Here is an 18,227-nt window from a genome sequence, read left to right as displayed (position 1 = left end):
TTCAAGTTGAAACCGTTGTTTTACTGTATTAAAAACAACCAAATAGTCAACATTCTCGAGCATTTAAAAGTGAGCAAAAAGTCAGAGTTCCCAAAAGGCAACCCCTCCCAGTTAGGCTGAGGTCCTTGGGCTCAGCTGGTGTCCCCGTGCCTCACCTGCCGCGTGGCCCAGGTGAGTCTCAAGGAGAGGAGGCCCGTCCCCCTCCTGTTCCGGGGGTCTCTGACTCCAGCGACCATGGCTGGCGTCCGCTTCTGTCCGGGAAAGAGCAGTGACGCGTCCCTGGCCCCCGGGTGGCAGCAATCAGCAGCTCCCTTTAAGCTGATAAAGGAAATGTCCTTGCTTGTGAGATAAAAGTTATTTGATGATTAAAAGGAAAGTCTACATTACAATTAATTACCCTGAGTGTCGAGGGGTGCCCAACCCACCTGAAGTTCTCAGTATTTTTTGATAATGATCAAAGGATCATGAGTGCTTCTAAGAAAGGATTAATTTTGTCTTGAATTATCCATGTCGACAAAGATTCCTGCAAATGCCAGGCACTGGCTGAATTTCATTTTGAGGGTTATTAGTAAGACAACGTGATCATGTTAATGTGCCATCCTTTGAGGGAAAAGCATGTTGCGTGGAAGGTGTCTGCTTGCCCGGACCCTTCACTGAGAATGAAGGCGTATCATGGACACTATTTCCGAAAGAGGGCCGCCAGCCAGTGGGGCCACCTCGGGGCTCCTGTCCCCCGTCCTCCACTCCCTGCAGGCCCCTTCTCTCCACCCTCTGAGATGAGAAGTGCACGGGACGGGGCGTCCGCAGCCTTCCCCACACCCAATTCACATTAGGAGCTGACCCCCCACTTCCTGGGGGTCAGGCATGGGGCGCTCTTACCACTCTGGGAAGCCAACTGGGAGCATGAAGGAAATGGGGATTCTCTGTTTAAGTCTTTCAACTTCTGTAGGTTTGAAAATTTTATAATACAATGTTGGGAGGAAAAATCAGAAAAGTGAATTCGTTTCCAACAATAAAAAGTCCTAGTTATTATTAAGTGAAGTTTCCCCCTATATCTCACAACATGTGTAAGAGCTGTAGCTTGTTAGACTTCATGTGAGAAAAATTAATTCATCTTTTGAATTTCCTGATTTATTTCCAAAGATTAGGAAATTTTTGTTTCTTTTTCTTTGTGGCTGTTTTGGTGGCCACATAGATTCATCAGAGACTTGTGGTTCCTTATGTTTTAGTATCATGAATCAGCCACCAAGAGCTGGACAGAACGTGTCTTTGAGAGATTTTAATCTCATGTCCCTGTTTGTTCACTTAATAGTTACATGAAAAAAAAAAAAAAGCTGAATATAATAAATTGTAGACTTTTACGCTTTTTGCAAATATGTTCCAATACTAATAATAATCATGGTATAATTACCACACTCTTCCTTTGCCATTTATCTATGTAAATTTTTTGTGCTTCTCTTAGGGAAGAATAAGGAGCAAACAGAAAGAGAGCGAGAGGGAGAGAGACTGATTTAAAAGGCTGTTTTGTTCATCTTCCCACATCAATAACATCTTGTTGAGATCAAAATATATACATCTTTTCCCATCAGAACTTCTTCATTTAAACTTAGTAGACCATTTCATTATGTATAAGTCCTATTAGTAAAAAGCATTTCATCCAGTGTTAAAAAATGTTAGACAAGGTACTAATTATGGTGTGGGAGCCCCTGGCCCCCAAATGTCTTAAAGACTGCACACAGCAGTTTGCTTGACTAGGACAGTTAAGGTTTGACCTATTCTCCTTGTAATATCAGGTGCTAAATGTAATCCATACCCAAAACTACCTCCTCCCTGAGACTCCCTGAGATACTGTTATCTACAAGATCATCTATAATTCCCCCCTCCTCCCTGTTGATTACAATCAAAACCTCCCAACGTTGCACAACCCCACTCCCTGCCTTATGTTCTCATACCCATCGGAATGTCGAGCCCTTATAACCAGCTTATTCAACCCCCCAAATGGTGGACTATTTCCATGTTGTGCTCTGAACAGGCCGCTGTTCAGAGCAGCTCCTGGCCGCTGTTCAGAGCAGCTCCTGAATCCATTCAGAGAAGCTCCTGATTTCAGGGCAACGTGGCTCAACTTCCCCAGCCTGTAGGTAAGCCCTATAATAAAAGCTCATGTCTCAGAACATGTCCAGTGCTTTCTTTAGTCCGTGGCTACAAAAGCCCTCTTGGGCCGCGACATATGGCATTTCATTTGAGCAATTTATGATTCATGAATTGGGTAGTGTACAAATCACACCTGGAAAGGAGCACCCCCCAAGGGCATGGAAGCAGTAGCTCATACAGGGCAATGTGGAAACAGGTGAGGAAATGTTCTGATTAACTGACCTCAAGATTAGTGTGGAGTGCTTGTCCATACTGAGAAGCTGTCTCTACTGGACCAAAGCTGGTTTATCACCAGATATTGCTTATCTGCAGTTCTGTGGGTGCATTCCATTGATCCATTTTCTCCGACAGCCCCTTCAGCCAATTGTTTTTGTCTTCTGGAAAATCCTTTCTCAGAGAGTCCCTCCCAGCAATGCCCAACGCAGGAGGCCATTTTATTTTACTAAATACAAGTATTTAGAAAATTGAAAACAAAATAGGAGTCAGACGGGGGATGGAGACGCTTCTGGAAGAACCATCCCGATGGCCGCCCAAGGAGAACCCCAAGTTCAGTTTAAACTTGTATTGGTTGACGATGGTGGTACTGGAAAAACTACATTTGTGGAATGTCATTTGACTGGTGAATTTGAGAAGTATGCAGCCACCTTGGGTGTGGAGCTCCATCCCCTTGTGTTCCACACCGACAGAGGGCCTATTAAATTCAACGTGTGGGACATGGCTGGTCAGGAGAAATTCGCTGGCCTGAGAGATGGCTATTACATCCAAGCCCAGTGCGCCATTATAATGTTTGATGTAACATCAAGAGTTACTTACAAGAATGTGCCTAACTGGCATAGAGATCTGGTACGAGTGTGTGAAAACATCCCCATCGTGTTGTGTGGCAACAAAGTGGATATTCAGGACAGGAAAGTTAAGGCAAAATCCATCGTCTTCCACTGAAAGAATCTTTGGTACTATGACATTTCTGCCAAAAGTAACTGCAACTTTGAAAAGCCCTTCCTTTGGCTGCTAGATAACTGATTGGAGACCCTAGCTTGGAGATCATGGCCAGGCCTGCTCCTGCCCCACCAGAGGCTGTCATGGACCCAGCTTTGGCAGCACAGAGTGAACATGGCTTAGAGGCTGCTCAGACGACTGCTCTGCTGGATGAGGACGATGACTTGTGAGAAAGTGGAGCTGGAGCCCAGCATCAGAAGTCTAGTTTTATAGGCAACTGTCTGGTGATGCCAGTGGCGCAGCGTGTTTGCCACTTTATTATACAGCTAAGCAGAACATGTGCTTAATCTTTGGGATGCTGAAGGAGATGACTGGGCTTCGGAGTGAATGTGGCAGTTAAAAAAAAAACCTTCAATTTTTGGACCTGCATATTTAGCTGTCTTGGAACACAGTTGTTTCCTTTTTGAGTTTCAAATACAAGACTGCTACAGTCACATCACAATATTCAGTGGTGAAGTCTTGTTTGTTACTGTCACACCCATTCCTTTTCGTTTAGAATCAGAATAAAGTTGTATTTCAAATAAAAAAAAAATAGGGGGAAAAGGAAAGTGTCCTTTTTCTTTCTCCTTAATTTATTAAGGGAGCCATCCTGAAGGAGCTGAGTGCAGAGGGAGAGCTTGGTGAGTGAGGGTCTTTCTAAACCTGGCCAAAGGGACAAGGTGGGTGAAAGGGACAACGGAAGGCAGGTTGAGTTTTCCATTCACAGAGTTTATAAAAATAAGGGAGGACGCATGGAAGACAAGTGTGATCAAGGTGGAAAAGTAGTTTCAGAAACCTCAACTCTTCAGCCCTCAACTGTGGCAACAGCTTATCAGAGGTGACACCATCAGTTTAGTGACCTACTCAGGAGGCAAGCGGCAGCCAAGTCCCTTCAATCAGTGAAGAAGACAGGCACAGACAAGTAAATGACTTTCTTAGTGGCCAAAACGAGTGGGAGGAGAGCCTGCCAGCCATTTAAAGCAGTGAACTCAAACATTCCTTGAAGACTTTTAAGTAGAATAAAAGCAGTGTCTTTCTAACTTAAATGTTCTAAGGATCTTGTTAAAATGCAGATTTTGATTCAATAGGTCCAGGGAGGGGCTTGTAATTTGAGTAGCAGGCATAAAATTGTGCTAGTTTAATGTGACCTAAAGGTAAATATACATTAGTTTTCTCCAAAATGTCATTTAAACCTAGGGCAATTATACTCATGATTATCCTCCTTTTTTTCATATATATTTTCCAGCATTATTACTGTTAATTCCTTAAATATTAACTTGCTGGGAACAGCAGACTCTAGGAAGATTTTTATAAATTAATGATTCCTGTTACTTTGTTGAAATCATTCTATACTAGATAGTTTCATAATATGGGAATTTTCAATGAATAAAAAGCATCTGCCACAGCACCTAACTACATTTAATAAATGATTGAATTACTTTATGGCAGAGTGAAGCTAAATAAAGAACATGCTTTGCATCTGAGGATCAAATAGTCCTTTACTCTCTCATTTCTTTTTAATTCCAGTAAAAAAAAAAAAACCTCTCCATTTGATTAGAAGGCAGTAACAAACAGGGCACATACGGTGCTATCTGAAAAGGTTTAGGCGCCATCTGGTGGAAAATAAAATAGTAACATGAAAAGATTAATCTACAATTTTCTGTATAAACCAATGATTTAAAAAACCTCCAACATGTTCAGTTTTCAAACCACATCAAAAAATTATTTAACCCCCCTAAATACTACTACCACTATCGGGTAGACTCAAAAGAATGTACCTCATTGTCAAATGTCATTTTGGAAAGAGGCGCAAATTGCCTCCCAGACTGTAGCAATAGCTGAATGTTTGCAGCTCAAAACTAAGAGCCAGAATAAGTGTATCTCCTTGCGAGACAACTTCTTTGAATGAGACAGTACTAATTTCTGGACATATAAGGTAATGTGTCATAACCAAGAATTAAGAGTTAACAAATGATTAGAATTACTGAATCACTATATAGATGCTTTCGTACTTTCTAATATATTGTAGGGTAGCCAAAAGTAGATACCTGTAACATCTGAAACTCAATGAACTGTAAACCAGATGTATGTTAACCTTTTTATATGGCCAGAAGCAAGTATCTGTAACTATTGTACATAACTGAACTATAACTCAGATGCTTTATTGTGTATCATCTTTACCCGTAACTGTAAGGCTTTATAACTTGTGGCCCTGCTTGTATCTCCTCATCTTGTTTTTCAACTTTAAAGTTTTGTGATCACTTTTAATGTTTATTAATGAAGGAATCTGAGTCAGCTTAGAACTAATGCACCCCAATTCCTAGGCTATCTTACTGGACAAAACTAGTTCTCACTAGAATCAGCCCACCTGACATGTGCAGTAGATTAAACTGTAGGTGACTGGACCTCATTGTAATACTAAAAATCACACTCATCATGTTTAGGCCACCATTTTCTTACATACATCCTATGACCAAATATGTAAACTATCTGCACAGGGTCAACAATTCGACTATCTCTAACTTTGTCACCTCAAACCGTTGTACTCATTATCCTAAATCTGCCTGCCTTTGTTAGAATACTATAAAACTCACCGAATCACTGCAGTTTGGAGAGACAGATCTGAGGCTCGTAGGCCTTCTGTTCTCCTCCCAGTGCACTCTGTAATAAAGCTCTTTCTCTCTTTGAAACTCTGGTGTCGTGGGGTCATAGACTGGGTTTTATACTTATCGGGCAGCGAATCTGAATCGGCAACAGGGTGAATTACTTCTACCACATTACTTGAATTTCATATTCACTGAATTCCATTCTGCTCTTTATCTGCTCTTCCTCCACACCTTTGGGAGTCATAAGGGGAACAGGGACTCATGAAGTTGACAGCAGTGCCCCTCAGACATGGCCAGTGATAAAATTGTACAGAGAAAGCCCTAGGCCCTCAGAGCCAAAAACAATCAACAACAACAACAACAACAAACAAATCCATCATGCCTCCTGGATTTTCCTCTTTATCTTTTGAAATTTGAAAGCCCCGTTAAGGCAGCTGATCCAGGCAGCTCATCAGGTCCCTAGTTCATTATCTTTGACCCAATACCAAATAAAGCCCACCTGCCCAAAACCGGCCCCTATAAAATGGGCAAACCCTGGTCCAATCAATAGGAGTCAAGCTAATTTCCTTTCATTATCTGTAAAAATCCTGTGCCATCCCTAGAACCCTGAAGCTACTTCTTTTGTGGCTTCCTGTGCTGCTGCAAAACTTAGACTCCGATTTGTCTTTCATCAAGTTTGAAGACCCCAGCGAGACGCAGAAGGAGCCCTCCGAGGCTGCAGGCTCTGCAAGTGGCCAGGTGGGGCATCCATGAAAGACTCTAGTGTCTGGTGTCCAACTGCTGAGACCCCGCATCCCCCAAGTTACCCCTTCCTATATCTCAACTCCACAATTTCTGTCAAGTTCAATTGCCTGTTATTCGGGATTTTGGTTTAGATACTGTTCCAGTTCGCTAAAGCTGCTGTTATGCAATACACCAGAAATGGATTGATTTTTATAAAGGGGGTTTATTTGGACAAACTTACAGTCCTAAGGCAATAAAGGTGTCCAAACTAAGGCATCAACAAGAGGATACCTTCACTGATGAAAGGCCGATGGTGTCCAGAACTCCTCTGTCAGCTGGGAAGGCACGTGGTTGGCATCTGCTGGTCCTTTGCTCCCAGGTTGTGTTTCAAAATGGCTTTCTCCAAACTGTCTCTGGGCTTCTGTCTCTCTTAGCTTCCCTCAGCTCTCTGCTTGGTTCTTCTGGGGCATCTCTCTAAGCATCTGGGGGTCCTCTCTTAGCTCCTCCGGGGCAAACTCTGGGCTTCATCTCTTAGCTTAGCACCTCCAAATGTCCTTCTGTCTGCATCTTTCAGCATCTCCAAGTGTCTGGGTCTATATGGGCTCCCAGCTCTCTTAAGGACTCCAGCAATCTAATTAAGACCCACCCTGACTGGGCAAGTTCACACCTTCATGGAAATAATCTAATCAAAAAGTCTCATCCACAGTTGGGTGGGTCACAACTCCATGGAAACAACCTAATCAAAAGGTCCCACCCACAACAAGTTTGCCCCCACAAGATTGCACTAAAGAACATAGTCTTTCCTGGGATACATAATAGTTTCAAACTGACACAGTTAACTTTGGTGTGAGTTTCATTTCTATTCTATTGCCAGGCCTTTCATTTGATTTCGTTTCTTCTCTCTCCAGGGCTCTAAATTTCTGTCCCTCTTGGAGACAGGGTTTGGGAATCCATGAGGCCTGCTAAACTAACTCTGAACTTGGGTCATATGGCAGTCCTCTTACTCCTGTGGAATGAACCTCCTGTTCTACCCATTAGGCTGCCTGTGTTCAGTTCCAGACACCTGTCTAGAACTTTCACTCCCTAGGGATTCTGCTAAAGGCAGTGTGGTAGCCAAGTGGCTGGGCCCTTCATCTGACCACAGCATAATGCAGTCTTCTGCTCTAAATTTCCCTGTCCTCCTCCTGTGAAAACTGCTTCTTCTATATACTCGCACTATGGACCTGTGACTTTCTGTTCATGGGTGGATCTGATGGACGGTTTGTCCTTGAGAAACTTTATAGGAACAATATCCTGCACTTGAGAGGTGACTTGAAAGGGGGGATGTATCCAAGAATGGTTCTTGGAGGCTGCTAGAGGACATACTGCCTCCACAATAGCTTCACTTAAAGGTTCATTAGAAAAAGAAAAGGCCAAAAACAGAACAAAAGAGAGAGCATTCCAAACCAAACCTACATCTTCTCCATCTTCCTGTACCCAGCCCTTTCCCACAGCTGTCCTAATGGGTTCCTCCTGGTCCTGAGGGAAAACAATCTAGTCTAGACTCCCTTAAAGATGAAAGCTTCTATGGAACCTGGCTTCCTGCTAGAGCAGAATTTAAATCTTGGACCTGAACTAACAGGAATAATTAAAGATTTCCCCAAAAAAGACCAGCAAATATTCACAAAAGAACTTAACAATTATTTTGGGTGCATGTGATCCAGCTCCTGAACTGTATCAACTTGTACACATATTGGTCGGAACCTCAGATGCCAAATCCTGGGGGGCAAAAACTGGTTGGGCTGACACAAAAAAGAACCTACTAGATTTCTCTTTCCATAGTAAACATTTAGATGATGGTGAAAAGGAAAAGACAGAGAATAAGTTTAGGAAATTCATCCTATACCCCTTACAATGCCCAATCTCCATATCCAATAATACCCTATCTTCACCATGATTTTATCTTTTCTTTATCCTATTTCTGTCCTATGTACGCCTATGTTGAACCCAATCCCTTCATCCTTCTAGCATTCCAAGTTTCCTTGAGAACTCAAGAAACAAATTTCTGGCAAAGGAAATTGCTGGTAAATGGGACTAAGATCAGATAACAATGAAAATGATGATGGTTATTGCTAGAAATTTTGGAGCACAGTTACAGAAGGCATGGTGACCAGTTGACTTCAGGCAGGAAAATTTATTCACGCATCAGCATGGCAGGGGTCTGAAGTAAAGCTTCAGCCCGCTTGTGGGAGGGTGAGAGCTGTATATAAGCTTTGCTTTTGGGGGTGATGAGTTATTAAAGATGCATGGAGGTTTAGCTGATGGGTCAAATGGTGATTGGACCCGGGGGTCTGTCGGGTGGGAATTGAGAAGTGGTGTTGATCTGATGGAGAAAATGGTAGTGGGTTTTTTGTCCCTTTAAGGATTGGAATGTGTATAACTGGGGAAGGGGGTTTCAACAGGATTTGGTGGCTGCAGCATGTTATTTTGGTCACCAGGAAGTTTGACATAAAAAATGTCTTGCCTAATATGCTGCCTGTGGAGGCCCATATTTGGAGTGGAATTTTCCAACACTTATGAGTCTCCTTTTGGACATTAGACCCAGTTAGCTCTATATGTCAATATCCCATTTCCTTAAAGGCAATAGGTACCCTTATTACACTCTTCAAGAACAAGGCACACAAAGTACTACCCATAAATTAGGTTAGTCCCTGTTGTATAGCTTCTGCTGTTCCCCAAATGACTATGATCAGCTTCCAAAAAGGAAAATTAGAAACATGAGGGCTCTCAGAACTCTTCCCATACTACAGAAACCTGTGGCGAGCTTTCTACTGTACTAGAGACACTTCTAAATGGTTCATGGAAAAAACCATAAGCCAGGCTAAACTCATGGAGTGTTCTGTTCCCCACATCACTGGGGCAAGTGTCTCCTGTGTTGGAAGTACACTGTAAGATCACAGATGGTGTTAGAGAAGGCAGCTTTAGAGTTAGAGAAATCTATCTCCCAACTAGGGCAGACCATCTGCTCACTAGCTGACAAAGTGCTGGAATGTTGCAAAATGAGTCTTCAAAATCGATTAGCATTAGACTATTCTGGTTTCCCAAGGAACTGTGTGTACACTAGTGGGGACCCAGTGCTGTGTATTTGTAAATGAGAGTCAAGAGGATGTTTACCAAGAGTAGTGGTAGCAGAAGCCCATGCTAGATAAGTATTCAAATCAGCTTATACACCTCCCAAATATGATTATCAGCGTCTCTTTTTGGTGGGCTTCTAGGCTCATGGGGACCCTGGCTGAGAGATGTCCTAATAGGGGCACCTGCTATCCTCTTAGTCATATCCATAATATCTCTTAGTCGCTGTCAGATCTCTCTACTCTTAAAAGCCAGTACGCAGCTCTAACTTGACAAATGACACAACTGATGATACAAAACCAATGTGAATGGGACAACGAAAATCTTGTACTTCAACAAAGCCATGAAATCAGCGATAAAATGAAAGACTTTTAATGGAAAGACCAACAACATCTTTGGTCAAGCCTGTGTAACCGAGGGAATGACCACAAGGGGGGTAATTGATGAAAATTTTATAGAAAAAGCCCTGGATCCCCTCAGAACCAGAAAACAAAGAAAATCCATGCCCTCTGGAGTTTCTTCTTTACCTTGTGAAATTTGAAATCCCCACCAAGACAGCTGACCCAGATAGCCCATCAAGCTCCTAGTTCATTACCTTTGAGCCAACACAAAATAAAGCCCAACTGCCCTAAACTCACCCCTATAAGATGGACAAACTCTGCTCCAAACAGAATTTCCTTTCTATATCTATAAAAATCCTATGCCATCCCTAGAACCCTGAAGCTACCTCTGTTGTGGCTTCTTTTGCTGCAGCAAAACTTTGGAGTCCTGAATAAAATGCTGTAGTCTGCACACTTGACTCCGATTTGTCTTTTACACTAGTAAAGTTAGACTGTGCTTTTACCATGTATAAGACAAGAGTTGGAACAGAATTTCATCTTGAGTAATTCCTTCAATTAACCAGGGAAAAAATAAAGACAAACCAGGAAAGAGAACTGTTTAAAATGCAAAACAAAAACAAACCAGAAAAATCCAGACAATATTCTTCTGCTGTTTAATTAATCAGAAGGGAAAAGAAAAACTTACATCTTATTTTATTATATGCAAAACTGGACATACAATAATTATAATGGCAAATAACAAACATGCTGAATATTTTCAGGCCATTTTGAATGGCACCCTTTACATGTACATAAATAACAAATACTGCTTTTTTGATACCTTGAAATACAGTATTGCTAAGAGTTTTATATTTTTATGTAACTACTTAAGTAAATGAGCATAATGCAAAGAGGAAATAGACAATGTATCATATAAGGTAGAAATTCTTATGTCTTTCTGGAAACCAGCCTAATATGCCAAGAAACCACAAAACATTTGTCTTTCAGCTATCCTTCGACTAAGTATCTCCCTGATCTCTTTTGTTGCAGGCCCCAATTCCACTGCATTCACTTTACTTACAAATCTTCAGTCAGTTTAGTCAGTAAAGATTTGGGAAATAGTCTAAACCTAAATGATATATTTTGTTGTTCATTTTTGCACTTTTTTACAATTTTTTTCCACTAACTCATCTGAAGCCTGAAGTGTTTCTACTTACATACTCTAAACATACTTCTTGGTGTTTTTTTACCTTGGATTGCTTTTGTTGGTGTGTGTGTAAACAACTCCCCAGAAACAAGAGCACTTTTCAGAAATACAATGACTTATGTCACTGGACTGTCAGGACACTGAACAGTGTTGACTTGACGAATTTAAACGATAAATTCATGACTAAACTTTTCAAAGGTGTCTATCTGAAATAGAAAGATTCTTATTATCAGCATTTAGTGTATTAAGATATGTTAGATATTTATCAGGAATCATAAAATTCAAACCGTGCTTATGATAATTCTGAAATGAACCTAACTTTAAAAACTTAACACCTTTCACGAGGAACTCTGAGCCAACAGACAACGGTATTGGTTAAAACAAAGCATCAATCTGAGCCAAAAAAATAAACTAGCAAAGTCCCTTTTTCAGGCTTTGAAAACTGTCTTAATATATGACAATGTGACTATTCCCCAAATTAAACAACCATTTTCAATTAAAAGAGGTAGGAGCAAATGTAACCTGTGAGGCAGCATCTATAAATTTCTGAATCATGATGGTCTTCAGCTCAGACACACACAAAGCAAGGAAAAGTAAAACAGTACCTTCACCCTTTCAAGAGCTTGAGAACGCCCACTGGGAAAGGCAGTAATTCAATGTAAACCATACAGGAATAATATGAGGATATATACATACATTTGTGTGTACATATACAACATCATGCTTACAGAGATTTATCAGCCATGAAACTTCATAAAAAGCTGCATAAAAATCTAGCAGAGAACAACTTGTAAGGGAGGTGCCAGCAGGTACAATGGGCTAATCCAGCATAAGCAGCAGGGCAGGGGGTGCTGCAAGGGGTGCCACTCAAGACCCAGAGAGAGGAAAATGTGGTGTAATGCCATATTTTCCAAATACAGTCCAGACAGGGCCACGGGAGCAATGCCTGCTCCATGTGCACCTGCTGTCTGTCCAAATGGCGAGGTGTTAGGTCTTGGTACAAGGGCAGGCCTGCTCCAGTCAGGCAGCAAAAGAAATAACGAGGATAAGAGAGAACCGTAAAGATCTGGAAATAAACTCCTGGAAAAAAAGGTTACCACCAAAAATTTCATATTGTTCATTATGACTAAAATCAGATTTTTAAAATGATCTTAATATTTAAACTTTGCATGTTATTCTAATTACAAGTGCCCCTTATCCCATTATATTGTTGAAACTTATAAAGTGCCTTTGATGACATTTACTGCTGTGTGGAAAGACTGCAAAATATTACATATTTCCAAGTGAAAAATGTCAAGTTTTTCATTTGCCCTAAAGGGTGAAAAATAAAAATGAATAGGAACATAACTGTAAAAAAACAGAATAATTGTTTAAAGGATAACTCAATGATACTCATTACAGTATATTGTCTATCAGAAAGTAGCCAACCAAGGGTTTTAAAGATATTCACGAACATCAACAGAAAGCTTACAACTAGAGAACAAGTAGATGTTATTAACTGCAACTAAATAAGAAGCATTGAGGAAAGGCAGGAAGCCACAGGCCCAGATAAGGATGTTAAGAAAACATTTAGGGACTTTATTTATGTCACACTCACCCCTCCATCGTGACCTGTCTCCCAACCTCACCCTCATCCTCCAAGAAACCCCCACAGGATTATAAAATCCTGCTCTTGCAAACTAAACAGATCATTATTTCTAAGGACAGCAAGATCCAGGTCCTGAATCAGTAACTTAATAACACCTCTTTGGAGAAACCTTACATACGAGAAATTCTAGTGTGTCAAATATTTCAATCTCACTCCCACCAAACAGCAACAATCATGCTTAGACCCACTGACTTCCCAACTGGAAAGTCTGCAAATTATTTTAACCCCCGTTTAGAGAACTCAAAAATGGACAGGACTACCACCTCTAAATGTGAAATGCCTTTTTGTTTTTTAACCCATGTCATGGGAAATACATTACAGCACTAGATTCCATTGTCTCTGAAGACCAAGCAGTTAAGTGATAAATCATTTGGCTTAAAATAGAAACAGTCATGCTACCTGACTTGAGAAAGAGGAGAAGCTTCTCTTAGGAATAAAATGAAAAGAAAGAACTTCAGCTCAAATAGTTTATGCAAAAGCAAGAGGCTGACATGCATGGCCAAGGACCCTGCTTATTTCAAACGTTTAGGATTCTACACCACTTAAACCAGCATGTACTATTTGATATACTTACACATAAGTGAAAACTGGGAGGCAAAATGACTATGTCTGTCCCACATATGCTGGATGCTATTTCAGAAGTTTAGTTGACTCTTCCCCTACAGAGCTGTCATTTTACTCCTTTATATGGCACTTAACTTTGGTGAATTTTTATCTAAAGGGCTCTCATTTGCTTGGGACTATTAAGACAGAGAAAGACTCAATGCAAGGTACCTCTCTTTTAAAAAAACCCAGCTGGAATTGGGGTGGGATGGGGTAAACTGAAGAACTAATCAACTACTTAAATGTCAGTAAGCATAAAATTTCTTAAAATTCATATTATTGTAGCTAGGGATATTTAGGTTTCGGTAGGTCTCTGCAAATGATCATTCTAAAATCATTTGAATTTACAAGTGTTTTGCTTTACTCCATTTGTTTTGAGTTTTTTCTCACCAGCTATATTGGAATGTCCACAGTTATTTATATTGCCCTTTTTCTTAAGATTTGCATGTGCTTGTGTTTTGGAGGTCTTACAAGAGTCCACTGTGTCAAGAATAGCCACTGACTGTTTGGGAATTCGAAGGTTACCATTGGTCTGAATCTTCGAACTGCTGTCACTGCAGGCAAAATCCACACCTTGCAGCTTGGTACTCTTATTTGATTTCTTTTTCTTTTCCTCAGTCTTAATTTCTAGGGGTTGCTTCTGAGAACATAACCTGCAACTACCCAGCACATCGACAGGTCTAGGGGAAGTCTGGAATGTGTAATACGATGGATGGGCTTCGTCATGGTGAGAGTCTTTCTTTCGTGAAGGCGCTGACCTGGAAGCCCCTTCCTGGTGAGACAGAGGCTTGGACAGAGCAGTAGCAATTAGCTTACTTTTCCCAGGGCTTTTCAGAGCCCAGAAGGTTGCAGGGGCTGTCGGGGGTCTGGCTTTGGCTCCCTTTCCTTTTTCACTTCGTATGGTCTGTGCCTGCAGCCACTCGAGCTGAATAAGCCTATCAAGGTACTTCCCAAGAAGTCCTCCTGTTTGTGGCATGGCTTCGGATTTGTTCTCTGAGTTCAGGAGCAGGGCCATCTCCCGGAGGTCCCAGGAGTTAAAAGGGAGTGGAAGGAAATCAGGGTAATAGTATTCAGGGTGTGCATGGCCCTGATCTGGGTGAAGATCGAAATAAACCGGATCAATTTCTTCGGCTCTCAGATTAAGATCTGGAGGTGTGAGGGGAGAAGGAAGAATGGGAATTCTTTCTGAATCAGACAGATCACTTGCACTGTCCTCATCAGCATCCTCTTTAATAATTTTCACTGACTGAAAGTTAAGAAACAAGTTGTTCCCTGAGGCCCCTTGACACCTGGATCCAAAGGAACTCCTTTCAAGTTTTCCTTCCGGGCAAATGCTTTCTTTAAGCTTATCCTCAGTCTGTTGGAATACAAGCTTGCTTTTCAGCTGGGAAGAAATGAGGGGAACTTGAGATTTGCTTTGCCTTTTTCCTGAAGTAGTCTTTAAACGTTGCACTTTATTCCAAGACGGCCCGGCACTCATATTACTGTGGAAAACAAAACTGCAATTCTTAGAAAGTGCATATGACAAAAATTGATCTGACTGTGATCAAACAAACAAAAGGAATCCTCCAGCTGTATTTTTTTAGCTATTCCTAGGCATTACAAAAATGAAGGCCTCCAAACTCCTTTGCAGAATAGTTTTACCAAATAATTTTCCAAGTAATTTCTGTTTAACAAATGTTATATAATATATATACCCAAAGTGAATACATGGATTCTATTTTACATTAAATATTATCATTTAAATAAAATATTAACATCTCCCAAATTGCTTATAATTTTAGGGCAATCTGTTCTGTTAATGACAAGCAATGTTTAATAACATTAACAAGTAAAATCCACAGCCTTCTTTCATAGGCCCATTTAAAATTAAATGTGAATATAATGTAAAATATAAATTTTTCATAATTTAATCATGTACTGGTACTTACTATGAGCTACTGAAATCTTAATCTGTAAAACTGTAACATATACAACTTACGTATTAAACCAAAGCTTATTAAAATGCTTTCAAATAGGGAACACACTCAAGAAAATTTTGGTTACAAGGATGGAAATAAAATCATATAGTGCCTTATAATTCAAAATGAATGAAAAAAGAGGGTAAATACTACCTTGTGAACGGTGAGGAAACAGAATTAATGACGACTGGGTGTTTTACTAGTCTAGCAACCAATTCTTTCAGGGTAATTTTCTCCTCACATCAGAGTTGAAAAAATTTCCCTTCAATTTATTTACCAAGAACATGGCATTTTACTAAGATTAATAAGACTTCTCAAATAAGTCAGATAGCTTGCAAATCAATTTGGGATGTACATGCACAAAGTTGGAGAACACAGAAGTGGGTGGTAAACATGCCCTCTAGAAACTCTGGAAGTTCATTTGTCCAGTGGGTTCAACAACACTGAACAACTACTTGAAAATGTGTTAGCTATTAATTAATAAATATGGAGGGTGTCAGATCATTGCCAATAGCACAAGGACCATGTTCTCAAAATGTATTGAATGGAAGAATGGAAAAGTGGACCAGTGAACTGCCATTATTTAGAATTCATGACTAACAAACACTATGTATCCATAAAGGTTAATTATTATCAGCATCCTTTTTATATAAAAGGAAACTACAAAGAAAGGTGAGCAAGGAACTTACCCAAAGTGCAGATTTTGCTAACACCGGCAGTAATGTCTAGTACCATTGTGCCCACTCGCTTCTGCTTACATTAATGTATATTTTTATCCAAAGACATATGTTCCCCAATCGCATATAAATCTGGAAAAATGAGATAATGTGCCTTTTGCAAGATAAAGCAATTTTACAAACACTATATTTACCTGATTGTCTGATGAGATTCATTCACCCTATTCCCTTTCTTAAAAAAACCACACGGCTGATGATCATCTAGGATGTGATGGACTGCCTAAAAAACAGACATCAGTGATAAATACTGTGAACACACAAGAAACAAAAAAACAGAACGAATCTAGGCAAGTTTTTTCCTTCAGAATTTACATCACCTTTTCTGTAGTGCTTGAAATATTCTTGCTCAATCTGTTAGAAGATGACGACAGCTGGGGAAGTGATTTCTTTATTCCTCTTATATTTAGAAAGGACTCCTCACTACCGGAACTAAAAGCGACAGAACATTGTCAAGCAAGTGTTCAATGCAAATGGTCCTAACACCAGAGGTGTTTGATCAATATTGCATTTAAAATTTAATCTGTTTTGCTTGTTAGTTTTTAATAGTGAATATCAGATACAAGATCACAATACTATAAATACTACAAATGGGTTCTCTAATATATGTACATATAAATACAATATCCTTGGAAATAACACATTGAAGAAATCTGTGGGGCTAATTAAGGTAAGGTCTTACTCCAAAATGCCCATGTCCAATCATTCATTCATTCACGAAGTAATTGCAGAGCAACTAATAAATGCCAGGGATTGTGCACATGTCCTTGCTATTATGTAGCTTAAACTCTAGTGGAAAAGCTCTCATTCCATACCCTAACTATCCCAGCAATCAGATTATCAGTAGATTAACACATAGTATATGCTATTTAATACTATCTCATTGTGAAGCTTTGTTGACAGGTAACTCAGGCCATTGTATTCTCAGTGGCCTGAGAAGGGCCTAGCCTGTGGAGTGAATATTTCTCCATCCTCTAAGGTCCCCTGCCTCAAGAAAATGGTAAACAGGTACGATCCTAGAAGATTTTCATTTTCTTTCTGAAACTTTCCTGTATTTTTTTCCTCAATAAGCAGGCAAGCCTTTTTAGTCACTTTATATATGATGGTAACAAAAAGACATATGAGTGCTCACAATTAATAAACTATACTACAATCAACAGATTTTACTAATTTTAGATGTAGAAACTGTTCTTTTGTAACTTCACTAATCCTTTCCACACTTCATTAATTTGGTTTTGTCTGCTTTGTCCCTCTGGACAGTAAAAGAGCACCGTCTTGAATGCCTGGCCCCACACTGCTCTCTAGAAAGGGCATTTGAATCTTTTTCACATTTCACCTGGCAAGTTTTAAAGCAAGTTAATCCAACGGCTGCAGCGTTTCGTGCGCACAAGTTAGCGGGTAAACTAAGAGATGTAGGGCCTGAACTGTCCGAGGGGCTCAGAAAACAAGCTCCTGGGCTCCCTGGTGGCTCTGGCTTGCATGGAAACAAAGATAAAAGTCAGAGCTTCTGGCTACTCAAAGGCTCCCCAACCCCAGGGGCGACTGAGGGCTGCTGCACTTTTCATTACAGGGTATACAGCCTGCTCCCAGGTCTTCCTCTCAGGCACTGGGCTCAGACACAGAGGCAGCACCTCCTCCCCGCGCTTGGCCATTCGGGGCGGCAAAGCATTGTGGGTGATAAGTGGACATGACGCTGCCGCTTGACGCAGCCAGGCTCCCTCAGCCTGGACGAGCGTCCAGGTTCCAGTGCATAAGTGCAAAGACCTGGCTCACCTGGACGCTTAGAATCAACCCTGGTACCAGCACCTGGAGAGGTGGCTTTAACCCCCACCCCCCGGCCCCCATGGGCCCAGAAATCCAAGAACCTGCAGCATGCATTTTCCCTTGGCTTTCACTTGTGCAGAAAGATCCACGATCGATAGGCGCGGGGCCAAAGCGGACGCAGACATACATTGATCAGACCTGTCTCGCAACCGCCGAGGACCCGTGACGAAGCAGGTCGGCCCGGCAGCCGCTGGACTGCGGCGCACTGCGGCAGAGGTGCTCGAGGAGGCCGCGGCGCAGGGCTCGGCGCACTTCCCGGCTGCGCTCCCCCGGGCCGCGGATCCCGCCGGCGGGAGGCGTCACGAGGGGCGGGGCGGAGCTCGCTGGGAAATTGCAGCCGCCAAGTTGCAGCCTTGTAAGTAAC

General features: G+C 41.2%; 1 protein-coding gene and 1 pseudogene across 2 annotated transcripts; one reads left to right on the top strand and one right to left on the bottom strand.

Annotated features, from left to right (window-relative positions):
• The first annotated feature begins 2,673 nt into the window (after positions 1–2,673).
• Positions 2,674–3,317, top strand: LOC119515153 (annotated as a pseudogene).
• A 7,229-nt stretch (positions 3,318–10,546) lies between these two features.
• FAM217B (family with sequence similarity 217 member B) lies at positions 10,547–18,137 on the bottom strand. 2 transcript variants are annotated; one of them, XM_037811665.1, is made up of 4 exons: positions 17,991–18,137; positions 16,360–16,471; positions 16,177–16,262; positions 10,547–14,828 (listed from the first exon to the last, which is right to left on the bottom strand). In XM_037811665.1, exon 4 carries the CDS (start codon positions 14,822–14,824, stop codon positions 13,679–13,681), a length of 1,146 nt encoding a protein of 381 aa, XP_037667593.1. In that variant the 5' UTR covers positions 14,825–14,828; positions 16,177–16,262; positions 16,360–16,471; positions 17,991–18,137; the 3' UTR covers positions 10,547–13,678. The 2 variants fall into 2 exon arrangements, with proteins under 2 accessions (XP_037667593.1, XP_037667592.1); XM_037811664.1 differs by having other exon boundaries at positions 18,002–18,121.
• Positions 18,138–18,227: the final 90 nt, after the last annotated feature.

The sequence above is a fragment of the Choloepus didactylus genome, chromosome 19 (genome assembly GCF_015220235.1).
Source record: "Choloepus didactylus isolate mChoDid1 chromosome 19, mChoDid1.pri, whole genome shotgun sequence".
Classification (NCBI taxonomy): domain Eukaryota; kingdom Metazoa; phylum Chordata; class Mammalia; order Pilosa; family Megalonychidae; genus Choloepus; species Choloepus didactylus.
The sequence above is the reverse complement of the archived record's forward strand: the minus strand, read 5'-3'. Positions and strand labels throughout refer to the sequence as shown.